Here is a 21,374-nt window from a genome sequence, read left to right on the forward strand (position 1 = left end):
GGCCAGACATCTGGCCGGAACCGGATATCCGGCATTATAAATCAGCCGGATATCCGGTATCCGGCCAAAAAAGTATCCGGCCCAACCCTACTTAAAAATTAGAAAGCCATACAAATATAGACTCTAGAGTAAAAACGCATTAAACAATCAACATAATTTAGAAGATTGAACAAAAATTCAAAACTTAAATTCTAGGAATCCTTGTTACAACAAGGATGACAACATCCATAAAAGCGAAGCTCTGAAATGGAAGGACAAACGAACATTAACACTTGTAGATTGTCGGAACTGAATTAGCAGAATATTAATGCATCAGTACAAACAATATTGTAAGTAAATTTGTTGCAAAACTGCATAAATAGATGATACTGTTTAGGGACATACTTACATTTTTGGGACTTGTTTATAGAGATGCTTTGCTTATAACATTGTACCTTGTTGTAATAGGAATAGGTTTTAAAAAATCAGAAGAATCGGATAATTTTAACATACAAAAATTTGTTGTCAAAAAAGTTAAAAATCGACATGTTTCAAATTGATATACGGACATTTTACAAAAATTTGTTGTCAAAAAAGTAAAAAATCGACATGTTTTACGGACATTTTGGTATTGATTATAGAGTTGCTACGCTTTCTAAATTGTACCTAACTACTACAGGAATCATCTTGCAAAGTTTGGAATCGATAAGACAATTCTAACCTGTTTAAATTAACTAAAAGAGCTAACTCCCTGTGACGAACGTACGGACGAACCGACCCTAATTATAGAAAAGCTTCGCTTTTAAAAATTAAATGAATAGGATGGTTATTTCAAAACACTAAGAGAAATCTAACGTGCAATCTGTTACGGCCTCGTCGACACTTATTTAACAAGGATGACAACATCCATAAAAGCTGCTTGATACAGGATAATGTTTATGGACATACTTACATTTTTAGGACTTGATTATACAGTTTATTTTCTTATAACATTATTATATGTTGTCCTAGGAATCAACATACCAAAAATCAAATCAATCGGATGATCACATAAAAATTTGTTGTTAAAAAAGTAAAAAAATCAACATGCTTAAAATGGACGTACGGACATTCTTGTTATGATTATAGAGTTCCTACGCTTTTTAAACCGTACCTAACTACTAAAGAAATCACCATGCAAAGTTTGAAATCGATAGGACAATTCTAACATGCCCAAATTAACGAAAAAAGCTATCCGTTTGTAATGGACGGACGGACGGACGGGCCTACCCTAATTATAGAAAAGCTTCGCTTTTAAGAATTATTAATTTGCTACAATTTCTAAATTGTACCTAACTGCTACAAGATTCATCAGAAATCAGTAGAACAATTCTAATTTGCCTAAATTAACGACAAAACCTATCCTTTGCGAACAGACTACCCAAAATAGAAGTAAAACAAGGATGACAACATTCATAAAAGCGAAGGAAGGACAAATAAACAATAACTCTTATACAATGTTAGAACTTACTAAGTATAACATTAATTTGTAAGTATAAACAAAATTATGCACAAATTTGTTGCAAAATTGATTAAATACAGATTGCGTTAAAAAAATATACTTTATTTTTTTAGAATTTTATATTAGAGATGCTTCGCTTATATTATTGTACCTTGTTTTTTTTTCTTCAGAACTTAGATGAATAGGATAATTATATCATAAAAAAGTTGTTGTAGGAATCAATAGGACAATTGTAACATGTCTAAACTATAAAAAAAGAGCTAACGTTAATGAACATACGTAGAGAACGACCCTAAATATAGAAAAGCTGCGCTTTAATTAAAAAAACAAACAATTAACAATGGATGATGTATATTTTCAATATACAATAAATATATTATAATTTTAATTTAATAATTTTAGATAAATCTTAATATTATTGAATTTACTTTAAATTTTTCATTTCTTCTTTCTTCCAAATATAGCTCCTGAAAAATAAGAATTCATTTAGAAACACTAAAAGTAAAATATATGTTTATACAAAAGTAACAGGATGTCCGTCTATGTATCGATCTTGCTAATCGCTGGCGCAGATATGGTTCTCCTTTTCAGTGAAAGGTTTATTTTGGTGAGGGTATCTCCACCACCTCAAGATAAATCACTCTGGGAAAAAATACCCTCTTTGTATTTTTAAAAAAAATAAAAAATGAGAGTGAAGGTTTGATTCCTCCCCCCCCCTCCATCTTCCCCTTCCCTTAAAGACTTCAAGTGGTATAGCTGCTAGTGTCATATAAACTACTAGCGGCCGCGCCCCTAGCATTTAGGGGCTCTTTATTCGAAGGAATATGGAAGAGCTATATATTCGACGTGATATGAAAGGGCAGAAAAATAGCCTAAAACCCTACATCGACTTTTTTGCAAAAAAAGTAGCCTAAAACCATATAAGGACAAATATGAAGCTTCACTATAAAGGAGAACCTTATCGGTTTAGCGGTTAAAGCGAGATCCTTCGTTATATTAAAAAAAATATTACTACTTTATATAATAGGATTTGATATAATACAAATATCATACCTAGAACCTCTTGAGCGCCGGCATTATTGAATGTTCCAGAAGTGCTGGTCACCTGACCGTCAGAATTGACCCAGGAGCCGCCGAAACCGCCGTTAATCCCGCTGTTGCCGCCCTTGTTGTTGCTACTGCTACTGAAGCAGGACATGGCACAGTTGATGAGGTAGGCAATCATAACAATTGTTGATACGAATCTGAAAAAAAAGATATTGTTAGAAAAATTTACATAGTATACGTGGATATATTGGACAGGGGAAAATTTGTCGTCAATGGACCTCGTTTATTGGTCTGTTATTTCATCCAGTAGAAGGGGAAGGGATTGGGTATAGGGGGTAATTGGGGGGTATCGTTATTTCAGCCAGCTGCGAGTATCACTACATTATAAAATTATATAAAAATGTGGTGCAACAAAGAATAAATAATATAAATACCTCATTATTGATATGTTGACTGTTTTAATTTCAGTTGATAACTAAATTAGTAAGAGGCTTCTGAAATTTGATATGACAGGTAAAATAGGCGGAGTACTTTCAAATCTAATCCAACCAAATCCAGTTTGGAGTATTTAGATTAAGGCAGAGAGGAGGGGGATATTGGGCTGTTTATTACACTAGTCCCCAAAGTTTTATAATAAGGTTTTCCTTTTCGTTGGCATAACAACTTTGGGAATTTTTCATTGAATTTTGAATAGTTAGTTCATTAAGTTGAGTGTTCCAACGTTTCAGCACAAACGGTAATCCACAGAAGGGGTAATTTTGTGTATCATGATTAAGGATGTACATCAATTAATTGGTTATTGTATTATCCCAATAGATCCCTAATTGAAATATATTCGTTAATTTAGGCATGTTAGAATTGTCTTATTGATTTCAAACTTTGCATGGTGATTCCTGTAGTAGTTAGGTACGATTTAGAAAGCGTAGCAACTCTATAATCATTACCAGAATGTATGTACGTCCATTTTAAACATGTTGATTTTTGTTACTTTTTAACAACTAATTTTTATGTGATCTAATAATCCGATTGATCTGATTTTTGGTATACTGATTCCTGGGACAACAATGTACAATTTTATAAGCGAAGCAACTCTATAATCAAATCCTAAAGTTGTAAGTATGTTGTCCATAAACATTAGTCTTTATCAAGCAGTTTTTCAACAATTTTAATTACAATTTTGCTTCGATTCTTAAACATTTATATTCTGATTATTCAGTTCTGATATTATACATGTGTTAATGTCCGTTTGTCCTACCGTTTCAGCGCTTCGCTTTTATGGATGTTGTCATCCTTGTTATCAGGAATCTAAAGGGATAAAACAATGACCGATTAATCGGTGTACATCCCCAATGAAGAAACACAAAATTGTCCTTCTGTAGATTAAAATTAGTGATTGAAACGTTTTAATACTCAACTTAATGAGCCAACCAATCAAAATTCATGAATGTTGCAAAAGTTGTTAAGCTAACGAATAAGAAAACATTATTATAAAACATTGGGGACAAGTGTAATTAATAGCCAATTGTCCCCTCTCTCTCTTTTTTTTCCTCCTGAAAATTTCATGTATGACTTTGAAATAACATAAATAAGACTCAAAAGTTACTTAAATTTATTTTTCAAAATTTTACACATATGGCAATATTCAAAACAGAAAATTTTTAATTTAGGGATATCACAGTTTTATTATTTTAAGAATATTACATTTAATATTACAATACAAATTATTATAAACAATGATAATTTTGTGCATAAGGAAAGGGTTAAATAACTGTATATCCCCTTACCAAAGACCCTGTGCCGACTTTTAATTGGGTCTTTGAAAATCAACGAATAGCGTCGAGAATATTAACACAGTTAAGTCGCTACTAAAGAGCAGAAAGCAATTTGCTAGCAGACGAAAAAGGTCCTTAGCAGGGGGATCCAGGTAGTTGTCTGGTTATACATCTTTACTACAAATTTATTTTTTAAAACATAGAATACTGTGGACAGAAGGACTGTATCAAAATTGTTGCCCAAAGAAGAACAAACGGACATTTCATTTATAGAGAAACCATACTCCTTTACAATAAATTAAAATATTAATACTATAATTTATAATAGTTATTTATCGCATCGTATTATGGACAGCTTTTCGCGGAAATTAAAATTTTATTATTTTTATTTTAATATTCGTGGAAAATTGTCTGTAATACGAACGTTATTTTCAGTATAGCTAAGAACCAGTTCTAATCCAGTGGATGTCAGTCGGTTTCGAAGCCATACTGGAAAAGAACTTTTACATACATATATGGGCTATAAAATGCATAACTCAAAATTCATATTGCTCACTAGAAAGACAAATAGTGCTAAAAATCACATAAAAGCTTTTGTGCCATGAAAAATACAAATAAGTAGGCGCGTGCACAGGAATTTGCAAGTAAGGGGAGAGGATGGGGGCGAAGTAAAATTTAGTTAATAAAGAGGGGGGGGGGGGTAAATTTGTCATTCATTAAGGGAGAAAATTAAATTGAAACATAAAAAAAATATTTCAGACACCTTCTATATAAATTAAAATAGAAATAATTAACAATAAAAAATCTAAATTTAGATTAACACATTAAAGTTAAAATATAAATACATCGGGTTTTGCCTTCAAAGGCATACAAAATATTTTTAAAGTTTGTTTGTAAGAATGCAATAAAAGTAGACAATTAGAATTCAAAAAGACATATTATGATTAATATTATGTTATGATTAATTCTTAATTTTTAAATCATTCGATATACTGACATAAAAATTACTTTTAAACTTATACTGGTTTGATAAATAGATGGACAGACAAATAAGTAGAAAGTAAATTAAGCTCCACTATGCCTTGTTAACAGATTAACTAACAAAGATTCTAATCTTCTGTTTGTTTGTTAACTAGATGTTTGATAAATGGATGGATTTGTTGGTTGGTTGTCTCCTCTATTTCAATTTGGTCCTCGTCTGATATTTCACTAGAAAAAAAGAATAGCTATTTATCGCATCGTATTATAGACAGCTTTCCGCAGATATTGAAATAAAAAATTTAAAGAATAAAACCAGTTTTGTTAGCACTGATAGGCCAGATGTTGAGGCTAACAAAACTGGTATAAATTTTATTTTTTTAAAATTTTAATATCAGTTGAAACTTGTCTATAAAGTGGTTCTAATCGAGCGGGTATTAATTGGTTTCGTAGTCATACTAGGAAGTAAAATAGATAATTGATCGATAAAATATAGACAAAAAGATCCAATGGCGTTTAAAATTAAAATTTGCACTCCAAAAAATTCTAGGCGCTTCACCATTCAATAATTTTGTTGAATATTTTAAATATATTAGTTATTTTGGTTACCACTGAAATAATTATTAACCCATTTTCTTCTAAGGGGTGGGTGGAGTTGAATGAATACAAAAAAGTTATACCTGTTTGAAGGCTGAGTTGAACTTCCAATTTTGTTTTCTTGCAATAATAACTTTTCTCTTAATCTAAAGGATAAAAAAGTAATTTAAATTTTTATTTAATTTCTTGTTTAGACGCTATTCTATATTTAGGGTAGGTCCTTCTCTTTGGAACGGTTAGCTCTTTCGTTAATTTAGACATGCTAGAATTGTTCTATCCATTTCAAACTTTCGTTGATGATTACGATTAACGTAGGTCCATTATAAACAGCAAAAGTTTGTTTGATATAATTTTCCTATTCATCTCAATTTTTGGACTAATGATTCCTATGACTTTAAGGTATATTTTTATAAGCGAGGAATCTTTATAATCAAATTCTGAATATGATTTTGTAACTTTTATGGATGCTATCATCCTTGTTTAAATATATATAAAAAAGATAAAATAATTAGAAATTTTACCCAGTGAAAAGAGGCAAAGGAGAGGTACAATTATTGGCCACGAGAGTATCTTGCAAACCTAAAAAAATATTCAAAATTAAGAAAAATGATTGCTATGTGTAATTTTGTATGAATTTAAAAAGATTTTAAATCATATTGACAATCAAGTATCTTTTTTTCATCATACTACATATTTTTATTTTAATTGAATTATTAAACAATATTTGTTAATACGAAAAAAACCTGAGCTGGATATTAAATCATTTTAGTGGTGAGCCAGATCGAGGTGCGCCGAATTTCAGCCAATCACAGCGCGGCATTTCATAAAATGCTGTGCTCTCATTGGTGGAAAGTTGGCTCACCCCGATCTGGCTCACCACTAAAATGATTTAAAGATCCAGCTCTGAAGAGTCTGTCATAGGTAGCTTATAAATGCAATTGTCTTATCCCTCCCCCTGTATATTTGAATTTGTCAAGCACATCCTATTGCTTTCTTTTTATGCGTGGCTATTCTACAAATGGTTTTCAAGTATACCTGGCGTTACAAGTTGACCATCAGCAAGGAATGGAAGGCTGCTGGATGGTTGTTTAGAACTTAGTAAAGAACTTGCCATTAACCAAGGAAACATGGTAGGAGTTATTAGGTCTAGATAGTTAATAAAAATAGCTGGATAGGTTAATAAATGGATAAATGGATATTTATTAGATAAAAAGTTTTTATTGATATTGATTAACAGTGGTTCTAAAAAGATAAATAAAATAGAAAAGATAGATGAATAAATTGATAGTTAATGATTAAAAAGATATGATGATTATTAAATAGAAATAAAAGTAGATGAAGGTAGAAAGATATGATAATGGATAAAATATGATCCAAAATGTAAATAAAGTATAGATTAAGAATAGATAAAGCAAAGATGTTTGATAAATAGATTATAGTTATCAAAACTATTTGATAAATTACCCATGAGTGTGCTCTGAGCGGTCAAGAACGGATTTGCAGCCAGAAGAGCTTGGATATTTGCCAGGTACAGGGCAGACAGATCCAACTATAGACACAATTCAATTTAATCCAGAAATATGTATCAGTGCTCAAGTGACATTTTTTTAGAAAGGAAAGAATAGCTTACTTTAATTATGCGTAATATTTTTAACAAACAAATTGATTTTCAAAACTTTATTACATTTAAATATCTAAAATCTTCAAACAATTAAATTGTTACCTTAGGTTTTTTAATTTCTGTAATATCATCTGCCAAGTCGGTTTCTTCATTACTAAAAAATAAAACTTCTTATAGTGACTAAATTACCAATGGCAGACCAGTATACATTTTTAATTGACTAATATTAGGCCCGTATGACGTCATTTTTTTATAGGCGCTCTAAAAAGCTTCCTAAAAAAATATGTTGAAAATATCTATTTTTATTTTTAATTTTTCTGAAAAGTAACTTGTTTTGTAGTTTTGACATTATCAAAACGTTTATTTAATAATTTATAGATTTCCTGTTTGCTGTATTTTTGTAGGAAAGTTAGAAGGATCCAAAAATAAAATCTTATAGTGCACTGAGATTTACGAGGGGGACGTGTACCCAAAGTTTTATAATAACGTTTTCTTATTCGTTGGCTTAACAACTTTTGGGACTGTTATTGAATTTTGATTGGTTGATTCAATACGTTGCGTGTCCACTAATTGTAACCTGCAGAAGGGGTAATTTTGGGTATAATCATTGGGGATGTACATCAATTTATTGGCCATTGTCTTATCCCTTCAGATCCCTGCCAAAACATAGTCTATATAAATTACTTTAAGAAAACAAATCCCTTTACATGGTCAAATAGTACATATTTGTAGTTTATCAAATATTGTTCTTGACAATAATATTAAATGTAATATATACAGGGTGTTCCAAAACAAAATTAAAATTTACAGAGTCCTTATTGTAAGATTATCAAATATTGTTTTTGGCATTAATATTAAATGTAATTTTAACATGTCCCAAAACATATTTAGGGTATAGTCCCTTTCATAACATCGCACGGAGTAGCTTTTCTCCTATTTCTAGCCCCTGCGGGAGGCTCTGACCCTACGGGGCCAATAACCTAACCCTGTGGGGCAATCACCTAACCCAATATAACCTAACCTAATCTAAAATAACCTATAAAAAGCCATTTTAAAATATGACGAATATTACGATATTACGAAAGGGACTATTCCCCATAATTGATATTTACACAATGAAAGTATAAATGTTAATTTTACACTTCTTATATTTGCAATGGTATATTGTAAGATTATTAAATATTGCTCTTGCCATGAATATTATATGGAATTTTAAAAGGGTGTTCAGAATAAGTAATTGATATTCACAATGTGAAACCAAAATAATTTGCCAAAATAACAACTATATTTTTACTGAATAAACTACATACATATATTACAATTGTCAAACTTAATAAAAATGATCGACAACACGTAATAGATTTAGTTACAGCCACTTAAAATGTCAGAAAAGGTAAAATTTCAACTAGAAAAACTAAGGCACCCAGTATATTACAGGAAAATATTGTTTAAATCACAAACTTTTTTATGTAGACACCCTGTGTAAATGGTATGATGTTAACCTGTTTTTATTTAGAGATGATTGTTTACTCATAAGCTGGACGCCATTTTCTTCTCCCGAATTCAGATTTACGTCACTAGGGGGCCTTCTAGATACAAAACAAGAATGACAACATTTATAAATAGCGAATAACAAAAAATCCTGGATTTTAATACAAAGTAGCTTGAAAAGGTGTCTCAAATATCATATGACGTCATAAAAATGAGGGAGATGAGAGGAGAAGTGGGTAAAAAAAACCCTTAAAAAGAGGTGAATAACCCGTCATTTTCATGACGTCACATGGCTAATTTTTTGAGACACTTTGTCCAGCTACAATACAAACAAGGAGATTTGAAGAGTGTTTGTTGAAATTAAGAAAAGATTTATTGGAGAGAAAAAATCACAAAACCTTTACACGTATTTTTAATTTATGATATTTATAATTTGTATGATGACAGACAGGCCAACGGTCAAAGTATTCAACGCTACTAAAAAGAGACTTAGATTTTAAAGGTAAATTGCTTAATATTTTTTTGAAACATAGAAAGTTTGAAACAAATTATAGATGGATAGATGGATAGATTGATATATAATAATTCGAGTTAATCTGATACAAATGTAGAAAGTATCAAAGTTAAGTTAACATACATTCATTATTTAACTTTCCAGTATGACTTTGAAACCGTTTAATATCCGCTGAATCAGAAACGGTTCTCAGCCAATATTAAAAAAACCTGTATCTTTTCGTATTATGGACAATTTTCTACGGAAAGTAAAATGAAAAGTCGTGATTTTGATACCAGTTTTAATAGCCCGGCCCTTGGGTGCCTCGGTGTTAACAAAACCGGAATCTATCTTATAATTTAGCGCTTTAATTTCCCCGAAAGCTGTCTTATAATACGATGCGATAAATATAACTATAATCAAATGATAAAAAATGCACTTTTGACTTTAGTAAAATATTTGATAGCAAGTTTAACGCAAACGTTTAAAGAAAACCAAAATTAATTATTAATTTCAAGAAAATGTACTATTTGTTTTTTTATTGTAATAAAATCACGAAACATTTTAAACTTAAAATTTTTGAATAAATTAATCTTAAAAAGTATTTCTTTATTTGTTATCTTTCATCATACCTTGTTATTAATCACATCGTATTATAGACAATTTTCCACGAATAATAAACTGAAAGCCATAACTCTTAAGTTTCTATGATACGTTACGACACAATGTTTTTCTGTATGGCTCAGAACCGGTTCAAATTCAGTGGAAATAAATCGGATGAGGAAATATATTACTTACTTTTTGCTTAATTTGGCTGTGCCTTGTTCTCTAAAGCCCTTGGCAAACGGATTGTTGTCGATCTTCAGTTGAGTTATCTATAAAAAGAAAAACAGTGTTTGAGGACAATCAAATTGTTCATTTCTTCCTTTCTTTTTAATTTTTAGACATCAAACATGTGATAATATATCAATTAATTCACTTCATTTGAGTCAATGAATCCCCCCTTTTATTACAATTTTGTGTATTTTCTATCTATTCTGCAAAACTGTGTAAGTATAAGTTCTTGTTTAAATCCCCCCTCTGATTATAATGATATTAGTTAGAAACCACTGTTCTACCTGTAAGTAGATTAATCAACACAAAATAAATTCCTTAATTCTTTTTTAACCCCCCCCCCCCCGGCCACCCTCTCTCTAGCTCTTAGAAATTGATGTAGAATATACGTGGATATTATGACAGGGGAAAAATTGTCGTCAATTTAGCTTGCTAACATGGACTTTACTTGTTGGTCATCCAGTAGGAGGGGAAGGGATGGGGTAAAGAGGGTAATCAATATTTTAGCCCACTGCGTGTTTCACTTAATTAGAGAACATGAAAATCTGGTGTAATATCCAAGTAATAATATATCCATTCTCTCTCGGAGTAAGTGAGGGGAGAATTTTTCCTTTAATTTTTCACATTTTTCAGATTGTTCAATTAAGAGAGGATGAGAATAAGAGATCAGGGGAAATTATAACTTTTAACTTTCTCAAGAATAGGAATAGGGATAAAAATTATGTATACTATTAAAGGTTTCTAGACATTATCAGGCTCAAAAAACTTTGGAGTTTATATTAAATCACATTTCGCATGTACAACGAACTATTAATCCAATCTTTTCAACTTAAAAAGAGGCAATTTTGTTTGTAAAAATTGTGTGGGAGTATAATTGATTTCCATTGTCGCATGCATTCATTGAGATCTAGAGAGAGAGAGAGAGGGGAGAATTGGCTGTTTATTACAATAGTCCCGAAAGTTTTATAATTCTTATTCGTTTGCTTCAAACTTTGATGACTTTAGTAAATTTTGATTGGTTGATAAATTAAGTTGAGTGTTCCAACGGTGCAACCACTAATTTTGATCTACAGGAGGGTTATAATTATGTATCATCATTGGGGAGGTCCATCAATTTATCAAACATTGTCTTATCCCTTTAGATCACTGATTGAGATCTATAGATGCGCTACTTTTTTAGAATCTTTTTTCCATTTTTTTTTTTAATAACTTGTAAACATAATATTTATATTATGATAAATTACTTAAATAATTCGAAATCATTTGCGAATTTCTAATTGGAATTTTAAACATTTTGTAAATCATTTCATGTTGACTTTTCAATATATTTGTAGGTAATTTAAATGTCTTAGAATTTGAAGAATTCATTATTAATTATGGTGGGAAAAGATTTCAGGTTTGCACTATAATACTTTTTATTATTACTTAAAACTTAATTTTAAATCAATCCATGTATAAAAGGAACTGGATCTCTGTCTGTACATAAGGGAACCGATATGGTTCTCCTTTACAATGAAGCTTCTTATATGTTCTTGGGAGGTTTTTAACTATATTGGGGGAGGTTATCATCACCCTCCAAAGAGAAATAACCTCTATAAAAGATTACTCATTCAATTTTTTTTATTTCAACCTTCTTTTTCATAAAATAATTATTTAAACCCCCTCCACCTCAAGTACCCTAGAGGCCTTTGGTAGCGAAGCCGCTTATATGTATGTATGTTAGTTGTCACTATAAAGCTGTCATTGTTCATACTTCAACACTGAATTAATCATGACATCAAAAACTTTGTAAATGGATGTATCGTCTTTGTTTATTGATGGATTTTAATTAATAAAAAAAACATAAATTGCTATCAATTTGCTGTTAGTGTAATATAGTGTTATAAAGCTGCGTCACGTAAGTAAATAATTGTTCTTGTTATATATGACAATAAAAAACCCAAAATTTAGTAATAGTAACGCTAACAGAGATGCTACGCATCTTGTAATCCTTAGATTCCAAAAGGTATTACGTATATTTATATGTAAACTCTATATATTTATATTCATCTTATTAAATCATCATTTAGATGGGGAAAGTGGAGGGGGGGGGGGGGGCAGGGGGAGGGTCGGTTGTAGGGGGAATTTGATCTATATACAAAGTCAAAGGATTTATTCCCCCTGTTTTGAATGAAATATATACTAATCTTCTCTTTTTAGTAGCGCGGCTACTCTATAATTCACTTTGTCTGTCAATTCGTCAGTCTGTCAGTCCATAAAACTATGGGATATATCGGTTGATATGTAAGATAGAAATCTGATCTTTTTGATACATAATGCTTTACTATAACTCAAATTGTTCGTTTAATAAATGAATGTTGTTATTCTTGGTTTATAATGAATTTATCCAATTTACTTTTTTCTTAATTCCTTATTTTTCTTTTGTTTTACGCTTCGTTTTTTCTCCAATTTTCATTTTTTTTACTTTAACCAGTTAATTTATTTACTTTATTATAAAGTAGTTAACAATTTCCTACTCATGGCTTCGCTTCCATTGTACGTAATCATTCTTGTTTGATCTTCTAAGTTACATGTCCTGTCCTCCATATATATTGAAGCTAGAGCTAGATTATTGGTCATGAAAGTATATTCTTTGTATTGATTTTTAATAGGGACGATACTCTAAAATTTATCCGTCAAGTTGAAAACACACTCTATATTTATTTTTCTGCTCAAACTATTGAAATTTTTCCATATTACATTATGTTTAATTTCTTTATTTCAAAATTAAAATGTTTCTAACCTAATTTTCATAATAATATACTATACTTCGATTTTAGCAATCATTTTCAATTCATTTTGACTCTTGTAAAAGTTAATCAACCATATTAACTTTGTCGTTTTCATTTTTCTACTTTGCTACTTTATGATATTGTCATCCTTGTTTTACAGTACATCCAAAAGAGATAAAAAATGGTATTTTCTTCATTTTTGAAGGAAAGCCATTTTAAAAAAAAGGTAACGAACTGTCAGACGACCATACTGATGAAAAAACCAATATGTTTTGCTTACCTTTTCATTTTGATAAGCTGTAACAGCTAGGAATTCAGTTTCTTTGAAGACATAAGTTCTGAAAGTAGAGTAAGGTAGTTGAAGAATATCACTGGCTCTCACCAGATGGAACCTGGGCTGGTACTTGTGCATAGAATTCAGGATTGTCTAAAAAAGGAGAATTTTTAAATTTTTCTGCCTATAATTTTTGCCCTTCATAACCTTAAAATACACTTTACGTTTACGCTTTTGTTGGAGGGAGGGGACATTGGACTGTAAATTATACTGGTAACCAAAGTTTTATCTTTATTTGTTGGTTTAAAAACTTTAGATTTTAAAAAATTTGGATTGATTGGTTCAAGAATTTCCAGAAACAATTTTAATTTAAAGAGAGGTTAATTTTGTTAATCATCATTGGGGATGTTTAACCATTGTCTTATCCCTTTAGATCCCTGATATTTAAAAAATAAAATGTGGTACTTACATATCCATGTTTATCAGAGATGTTATTTGTAAGTTTTAATTTATGGAAAGAAACTACTTTTTGCATCCATTGATCTCCTAATATCATACAATAATAATTATTTATCCCACCGTATTATAGACAGTTTTCCGCGGATATTAAAATGAAAAATCATAAGCTAAAGCCAGTATTGTTAGCCCTATGCGGCAGAAGGTTCGGTCTAACAAAACTGGTATTTATTTTATGATTTTTCATTTTCATATTCATAGAAAATTGTCTGCCATAAGGTGCTATAGTCTATAGATGATTTTTTAGTATGGCTAAGAGCCGGTTCTAATTCAGCGGATATTAATTAGTATCATGCTATAGTAGAATAGTTATTTCTCGCATCGTATTACAAACAGCTTTCCGCAGATATAGAATGTACAATTATAAGATTAAAACCCTTCGGCACCTCGGGGCTAAAAAAACTGGTTTTAATCTTATGATTGTTAACTTTTATATTCGTAGAAAGCTGGATATAATACGATGCTAGACATAGTTTTTTAGTATGGATGAAAACCGGTTCCTATCCACCGGATTCGATGAATACGAGAAAACCTATTATGGTAAATTTATAATGATATTTTTGGGTTATACAGAAAAATAATACATTTAATTTTGAGTGACACAAGAGTTTGATCGAAATATTTTCATCAAATAACATGTTTCTTAAATACATGATTTTTAGCAGCGAAGCTATTGTATAATTATTATTGTATGCCTGTAGCCGGACTGTCTGGATGGATGTACATACGCTTAGGCATCTCTGGGTCTGCTTTACCAGCCACAACCCAACACCTTAATTTAGAAATAAATTATTTAAAAAAGATAGATATAACTTTTTTTTTATTTTGAAAAATATTTTTTGAGCAAATATACAATTATAACACTATACCATGCAGTTAACACAATGAATTTCCAATTTAAGGTAAATAATCTTTGTTAATTTCTTATTTATTTTTTATAAATTTGAATCACAAATAATCAATAAATGAAATTAGAATAAAGCTTTGCATAGTTTTTTTTCATAGATTATATTATATAATTCTAGCTATGTTGTATAGTTATACAATTAATTCAAATGCCTTGTTGATGTCTAATTGTCTTTAATGGCATCAATTGATATATTATTACTTGAATGTTTAACCAGATTTTCATGTACTTTAATAAAGTGTTTCTCGCATCTGTATAAAATAACCCCTTTACCCCATACACTTTCCACCTACTGCATGAACGAACTGACCAATAAATGAGCTCTATTCCATCAACCTCAATTGACGACAAATTTACCCCTGTCAATATATCCACGTATTCTATATCCATTTATGGTATCTTAATCTCTTTTTATGAATTAAGACATTTAAACATCAAACCAAAAAATGAAAAATTTTAATGTTTCAATTACAAAATAAATTTTGTTTATGATTAAAGAGTATCAAATATAACTTCTTTATATCGTCTAGGGACCATTTTATCTTAAAAGAAATAATATAAAAGCATTCATTCCTACTTCCATTTATAAGAAATTAGTTCAATTAGAGATGAAATGTTTAACATTAAAGACGGAGTACTAAAAGCTATTTCATATTTCTTCATTTTATCTTCCATTTCCGAGGATAATATGTTTAGTCTCTGTGACAGGAATTAATATTATGGAAAACGATTGTAGAACATAGCAGACACAGATTTATTTGATCTTTTCCTGTCGTTAAAAATCAGTGACGTCCAAGCTTTTTATTGAGAGGAATGTAAAATGAGGTATTTCAAAGGTTTGAGGGGGATAATCTAATTTATTTTTAAAATTTTGATGAGGGTAAAATTAGGGGTTTCAAAGTTTGAGAAGGGTCAACACCTTATTTCCCCTCACTATTGGACGCCTATGAAACTAATCCTAAGGTAAAATTCTTTATAATAACAATTCTTTGACTGCAAGACTGCTTTTGTCAGGAAGTATAATTAAGAATGAACGTTATACACGTGTTTTGGGCTAAGTAAATCCACTTCCTCGTAATATTGTTATCACGCATCTGACTTAGTAGCAATATATAAGATTGCGTTTACTTGAACCTGTCCACATACGAACGACCAACCTCTAAGAAAGGAGGGTTAACCAATTAGCTACCGTCATGAATTTTAATTCATTTTATTCTTTGGAGGGGGAAGGGTGGAGGATTCCCTTTTATTGAAGAGGTTTACCCAAACAGACAAACATTCTATTACTTTGTAAATTCTAACGTTTAACCTGTTGTGAAATTTATATCTAAATTCGTCAGCTGCTATGACATCCATGAGGAGAATGTATTTGGATTCGGGTTCGAGTCCTGTCACTCGTAACTTCAACTGAGGAAACATTTGCCTAAATAGAATATAATAAAATAGCGGCTACGCCCCTAGAGGCCTCTAGGTGCTCTTGAGGAAGGAGGAAAGAGTCAACACCACCCTTTTGAATGCTAGTTATAAAAAGAATAAGTAAAACAAATTTGGGAGGATCTTATTTTTGTCTAGGGGCGATTTCTCTTCGCAGGGTTTTGGTACCCTCTCCCAAAATAGCTGAAAACCTTTCCAGGACCTACGAGAAGCTACATTGTTATTCTGTTTTTCTAGAAGAGTAAGAAGGTATATATTATATACACTTTAAATATTCGTGCAAAACATTTTTATTAGATTATTTACAGGTCAAAGGCTACGTACATTATGCAAATTCATATTATATGACAGAGGCATGTTTTGAAAGGGTTATCAAAAAAAAAAAAATAAAAGCTAGGATCAAGGAGAGGGGGCAAGGGGCTGTTTACTACACAAGTCCCTGGAGTTTAATAATATCATTTTCATATTTATTAGCTTATTAACTTTGGGGACTATTGAATTTTGATTGTTTGGTTCATTAAGTTAAGTGTCCACTTTTCTTAATTTGTAGGGTATTTAAAAAAAATAAGTATATGTATACTTTTTTTAAAGGAGCAAATTTTCAAGCAAAATAGTTCTTCTTTTGAAGTAATTTCTCACGGGTATTAAACATTCCATAAGGACTACAAGACAAAGGTCAGGCAATCTAAAGGTTTACCTTCCAGATTTGGTGATGACCATTTCAGTGCCTAGTTGGTGAAATTTCTCCCAGAGGTCTCCACTATCCAGTGTAACCTAATAATACATTATTATATTTTCCATAGAGTAAAGGTCCAAAAATAAAGTAGCAAGGTTTTCTCGTTTAAAGCTTAAAATTAAAACAACTACTTTTTTTTTAATATATAATTTATTTCGAGTTAAACATGAAACAAACTATGAATTTATGTATTTTTAAATGTTTATAATAGATAAATTACGAATTAAGGCATATAAATCATGTACATTTGAAGTATGAGATATTATTTTTTTGTTTTAATAGAAACTCAAGAAAATCATTAAGAAAATCAGAATTTAGACCCATATTATTTAAAATTGATAAAGCAGATTTTACAACAAACAATGATTGAGAGAAACAGTTTAAAATGGTCCATCTTGATAAACATTGATCTTTACTGATTTTTAATGAGCGATCTTTGGCAATTAGAATTAGCAATGATAGTTGAAAAAATATTTCATTTTTAGCAAATATAGGGTACCAAACATTAAAAAGATAAAATTTTCTTTGAGATAAATGAATTCAGGGGTGTCATTATTAAAATAATAGTCTAAATATAAAGCAAGTGCATGTATAAAGAATTTTGGGTAAAGGCAAAAAAATAATGAATGTTCTATACTACTTTCTACATTACATAGATTACATTTGGTAGAGTCGTTATGACCAAAAAGACCTAGTTTTCGTTTTGATACAAGAGTGCGGCATATTTGTTCAAAAAAGAAACTTTTAAAATATAGGGGTAGAGGAAGAGAGAATAATTTATTGAAACTCAATTCAAAAGACTCAGTGTCAGGGAAAAATAGACCATCTCTCAAACGAGTTTTTATTGCAGGATGTTGTTTTTTGAATTTATTTCTTAACATGATTTTGAAGTGTAGAGAAAATGTTTGTGGATTAAAATTGTTTAGGTTAATGAGGGGTTTTCCTAAATTCATAAACTCTTTTTTGGTGACTACTGGAAAGTGGGATGCAATAGATTTCAAAACATTTAATTTATTAACTAGAGTAGTACATGCAGGGTTATTGGTTATTTTAGTATGTAGAGTAGGAAGTATGATAATTCTATCTCCAATTATTCTGTGGTCAAAAATATTTGCAACTGTAATAATATTATTCTGTTTAAGAAGGGAAATTTCATTTGATGATAATTTGTGTTTAAGCATAGAAGTAGAGGTTAATGAAATTTTTAAACAAGTGTTTTTATTGGTTTCCAAATCTTTTAAAAATGATATAATTTGATTAAAATATCTATCATTACAGTTAGGGTATATCGATTTAATGGAGTTCTTATTTTGAAGAAAAGTAACTACTATAGTGACTTATCTTTTTAAGTGTTGCTTCATATAGGCTTGAGATGGTTATAGGCTATTTGTTTGTAGATTTAAGTCTTAGGATGGTTTTAGGCCCTTTTTTATCAAGATGGTAAAGGGGAGGGGGGGGGGGGGGCAGCCGCTATTTATGTTCATAAGTCCAAAACAAAACAAAAATGGTAGGAGGGGGAGAAAATACCTTTTTCATAAGATCATTTCAAAAAAATAGACAAATAAACATTTGCAAAGAGCAACTTCGCTGCGTATTAAGCATTATTTAAAATTTAGTAATTTCATTTTCAATTTTGATAATTGTCACAAATAACAGTATTTATAAGAATTGTATCTAAATGACTAAAATTACATAAAGGTGAACGACTTTGAAGAAATTCATTAACCTAAAAAAAGATAAAGATTGAAATTAAATCTAATAAACATTACAATTAGAAATATTGCATTTCATATTTTGTCTAGACTAAATTTTAGAGAAGCAACTCAAAAACTTTTAAAAATGTATGAACGTCCCTTTAAGATTTTTGTTTTTTATTACTAACTGACTTGTAATTTGTCGCGTGTGGAAGGGGGTGTCACCCCCCCCCCCGGTAAATCACTGAGCACGCTACTGCTTGTAGTCCATAATTATAAGTAGGAAGGAAACATTGGACCGCAAATCATCCCCAAAGTTTTATATTTGTATTTGCTAGCCTAAAAACTTTGGGTACTTTAATTAATATTGATTGGTTGGTTTAAACTAAAATTCATAGTCTAAAACTTCTCTCCGTAGACCAACACACACATATAAACAGACATTTTCTTTTTCATTACTTTATAACAGTTAATTGTTTTCTTTTAATCCTAAATATCATTAAAATACATCAAGTTTACAAAAAAAATATTATAGCTACGTTGCTTTGAAAGTACAACATTCTAGCACTAAAATATTTTAAATTAAAAATAAAATAACTTATCATTACATGCAAAGACAAATTAAAACATGAATATTAAAAAAAAGTAGGCTAATAAAAAACTTATTAAATGACATAGTTTAATTGGTAATTTGTCTGGACGTTTAAGTCAATATAATTTATAGGCATGGAAAAGTAGGTTTTAATTGAAAATGATTAATTGCTACTCAATTCTGATTGGAAAAAATGTATTTTCTGCGACATCAAAATGATTTTTAATAATTGATTTTTACCCTAAGAAATTTATGTAATTTATCTATTTATTTATCTATTTTGAAACATCTTATTTACTCGTTAGGTTTTATTTCTTTTTTTCTTTATCTCTCCATCCTATAAGTTTTTTTTTATCTTTCCCTTTTTCATATTATTCTTTTTATTTTATCCATACCATCTATCCATTAATTTTTTTCATATATTTTAATGTCCATCTATTTGTTTGTACTTATTATGATTATCTCCTATTCTTTATTATTTAATTATTCAGTTTATAATTTAAGTTCATTCCATCTATCAATCCTTGACCATTTACCCATTTATCCATGAATTTATCTATTAAATTATTATTATTATACCTGTGGTTCATCCTGTTCTGGTTGGAGCCTGGTCAGCTGTTCAGGTAACATCTTGCACAGCGGCCACAGGAATTCACTAAATATGTCCTTTCAAATTAATATAAGAACTAATTAATTCTGATTTTATTAATGTTTTTCATATATAATTTTGTTTTTTATTTTATTTAAAGAACATTTCATTTCTGGCAACACTGAAAGAAATTCATTTCTCTCTGGCGACACTATCCAGTAATTAATTTATTATCATGTCAATCTGGAAACATAAACTTGCAGTTATGGCGCCAAATTTCTATAACTGGCAACACTGTTATTTTTTTTACAAAATGGCTGCTTTTAGGTTCAAACTACCACTTTATTATAGCAACTTTTAATGTTCTTTTCGCTTATTTTAAAGGTTTCTCCGCTGATATTGTTTGCACACACAGACGCACACTTAGTATTGGACACATACAAGTGTCCAAAAAAGAACTGCTGTAAGATTTGTCTCCGTAATAAGGAAACAGGGGGGAGGGGGAGATTATTATGAAGGGGAAACGTAAGAAAAAAGGGAATGAGAAATGGTTAATGGTTTTGTGGGAGAAAATAAGATCATGGAAAGAGAGAGAGAGAGAGAGAGAGAGAGAGGGGGGGGGCAGAGAGATAGGAAGATTGAAATAAAAGAGAGAAGAGGGGGACAAATATTTTTGGGGGTAAATGGGAAGTGGACATTGGATAATACATGCACAAATAAATATAACATACATACCAGGGATCTAAAGAGATAGGACAATGGCCGATAAATTCATTCAGATCCCAAATGATGATACACAAAGTTAACCCTTCTGCAGATTACAATTAGTGGTTGAAATGTTTGGACACTTAGAGCACCAACCAATAAAAAATAAATAAAAGTCCCCAAAGTTGTTGAGTTAAGGAATAAGAAAACGTTATTAAAAAGTTTGGGGACTAGAATCATAAATAGCCCAATGTCCCATCCCTCCCTAAACACACATACAAATACTTTTTACAAATACTATACTGGCATTCAAACAAACATATGAATAGATTGATAAAAATTATGTACCATAGTAAAACTATTTAAACTCATATATGCATGAACTTTACATGAATGGCGATTTTAATCTTTTTAAAAACAGTTTAATTTTTGTGTTTAGTGTCTTTAGTGTTTAACTTCCATTATTCTATTTAAAAAATTTTAAATGATTAAAATTACCAATAGATTTATTATTACTTGGATCTTTCACCAGATTATCATGTGCTCTAATAAGGTGAAACACGTTGCTGGCTAAAATAACTATACCCCCAATCCACCCCCTTAACACCATCCCCTCCTACTTGATGAATGAACTGACCAATAAAAGATATCCATGTTAAGAACCCAAAATGACCACATATATTCAATATCAATTATTTCACTTTAATTGGGTCAATAAAAAAATTTGGTTGGACGTGTTTCCAAAAATTTGGAATGACACGTAGGCATATTAAAAAGTTTTGGGATAATGTTTTATCTGCCATTGACCTTTCTGAGTATTTCTGGTGGATATTAGAATATCTA

General features: G+C 30.3%; 1 protein-coding gene and 1 long non-coding RNA gene across 2 annotated transcripts; both read right to left on the reverse strand.

Moving 5' to 3' along the window:
* Window positions 1–1,814: 1,814 nt before the first annotated feature.
* On the reverse strand, window positions 1,815–2,987 carry LOC145315309 (uncharacterized). Its single transcript, XR_013878027.1, has 3 exons — window positions 2,962–2,987; window positions 2,534–2,724; window positions 1,815–1,947 (listed from the first exon to the last, which is right to left on the reverse strand). It is a non-coding gene; the product is annotated as an uncharacterized LOC145315309 (long non-coding RNA).
* A 1,298-nt stretch (window positions 2,988–4,285) lies between these two features.
* LOC145314608 (T-box transcription factor TBX3-like) lies at window positions 4,286–20,278 on the reverse strand. Its single transcript, XM_080154601.1, has 14 exons — window positions 19,817–20,278; window positions 16,913–16,989; window positions 16,091–16,204; window positions 14,570–14,646; window positions 13,828–13,904; window positions 13,365–13,511; window positions 10,278–10,354; window positions 8,998–9,084; window positions 7,598–7,649; window positions 7,339–7,423; window positions 6,910–7,020; window positions 6,396–6,453; window positions 5,958–6,020; window positions 4,286–5,508 (listed from the first exon to the last, which is right to left on the reverse strand). Exons 1-14 carry the CDS (start codon window positions 19,865–19,867, stop codon window positions 5,409–5,411), a joined length of 1,176 nt encoding a protein of 391 aa, XP_080010727.1. The 5' UTR covers window positions 19,868–20,278; the 3' UTR covers window positions 4,286–5,408.
* Window positions 20,279–21,374: the final 1,096 nt, after the last annotated feature.

Source organism: Acartia tonsa, chromosome 3 (genome assembly GCF_053477335.1).
Source record: "Acartia tonsa isolate MP-2025a chromosome 3, ASM5347733v1, whole genome shotgun sequence".
NCBI classification, from domain to species: domain Eukaryota; kingdom Metazoa; phylum Arthropoda; class Copepoda; order Calanoida; family Acartiidae; genus Acartia; species Acartia tonsa.

Bases quoted from the DNA above. Each gene is read 5' to 3' on its own strand.
- LOC145314608 (XM_080154601.1), bottom strand. From the start codon at position 19,867: ATGTTACCTGAACAGCTGACCAGGCTCCAACCAGAACAGGATGAACCA. The intron at 16,205-16,912 runs GTAAACCTTTAG...TATTCTATTTAG, and splicing joins GTCATCACCAAATCTGGAAG to GCAAATGTTTCCTCAGTTGA. The intron at 7,424-7,597 runs GTAACAATTTAA...TTGTGTCTATAG, and splicing joins CAGAAATTAAAAAACCTAAG to TTGGATCTGTCTGCCCTGTA.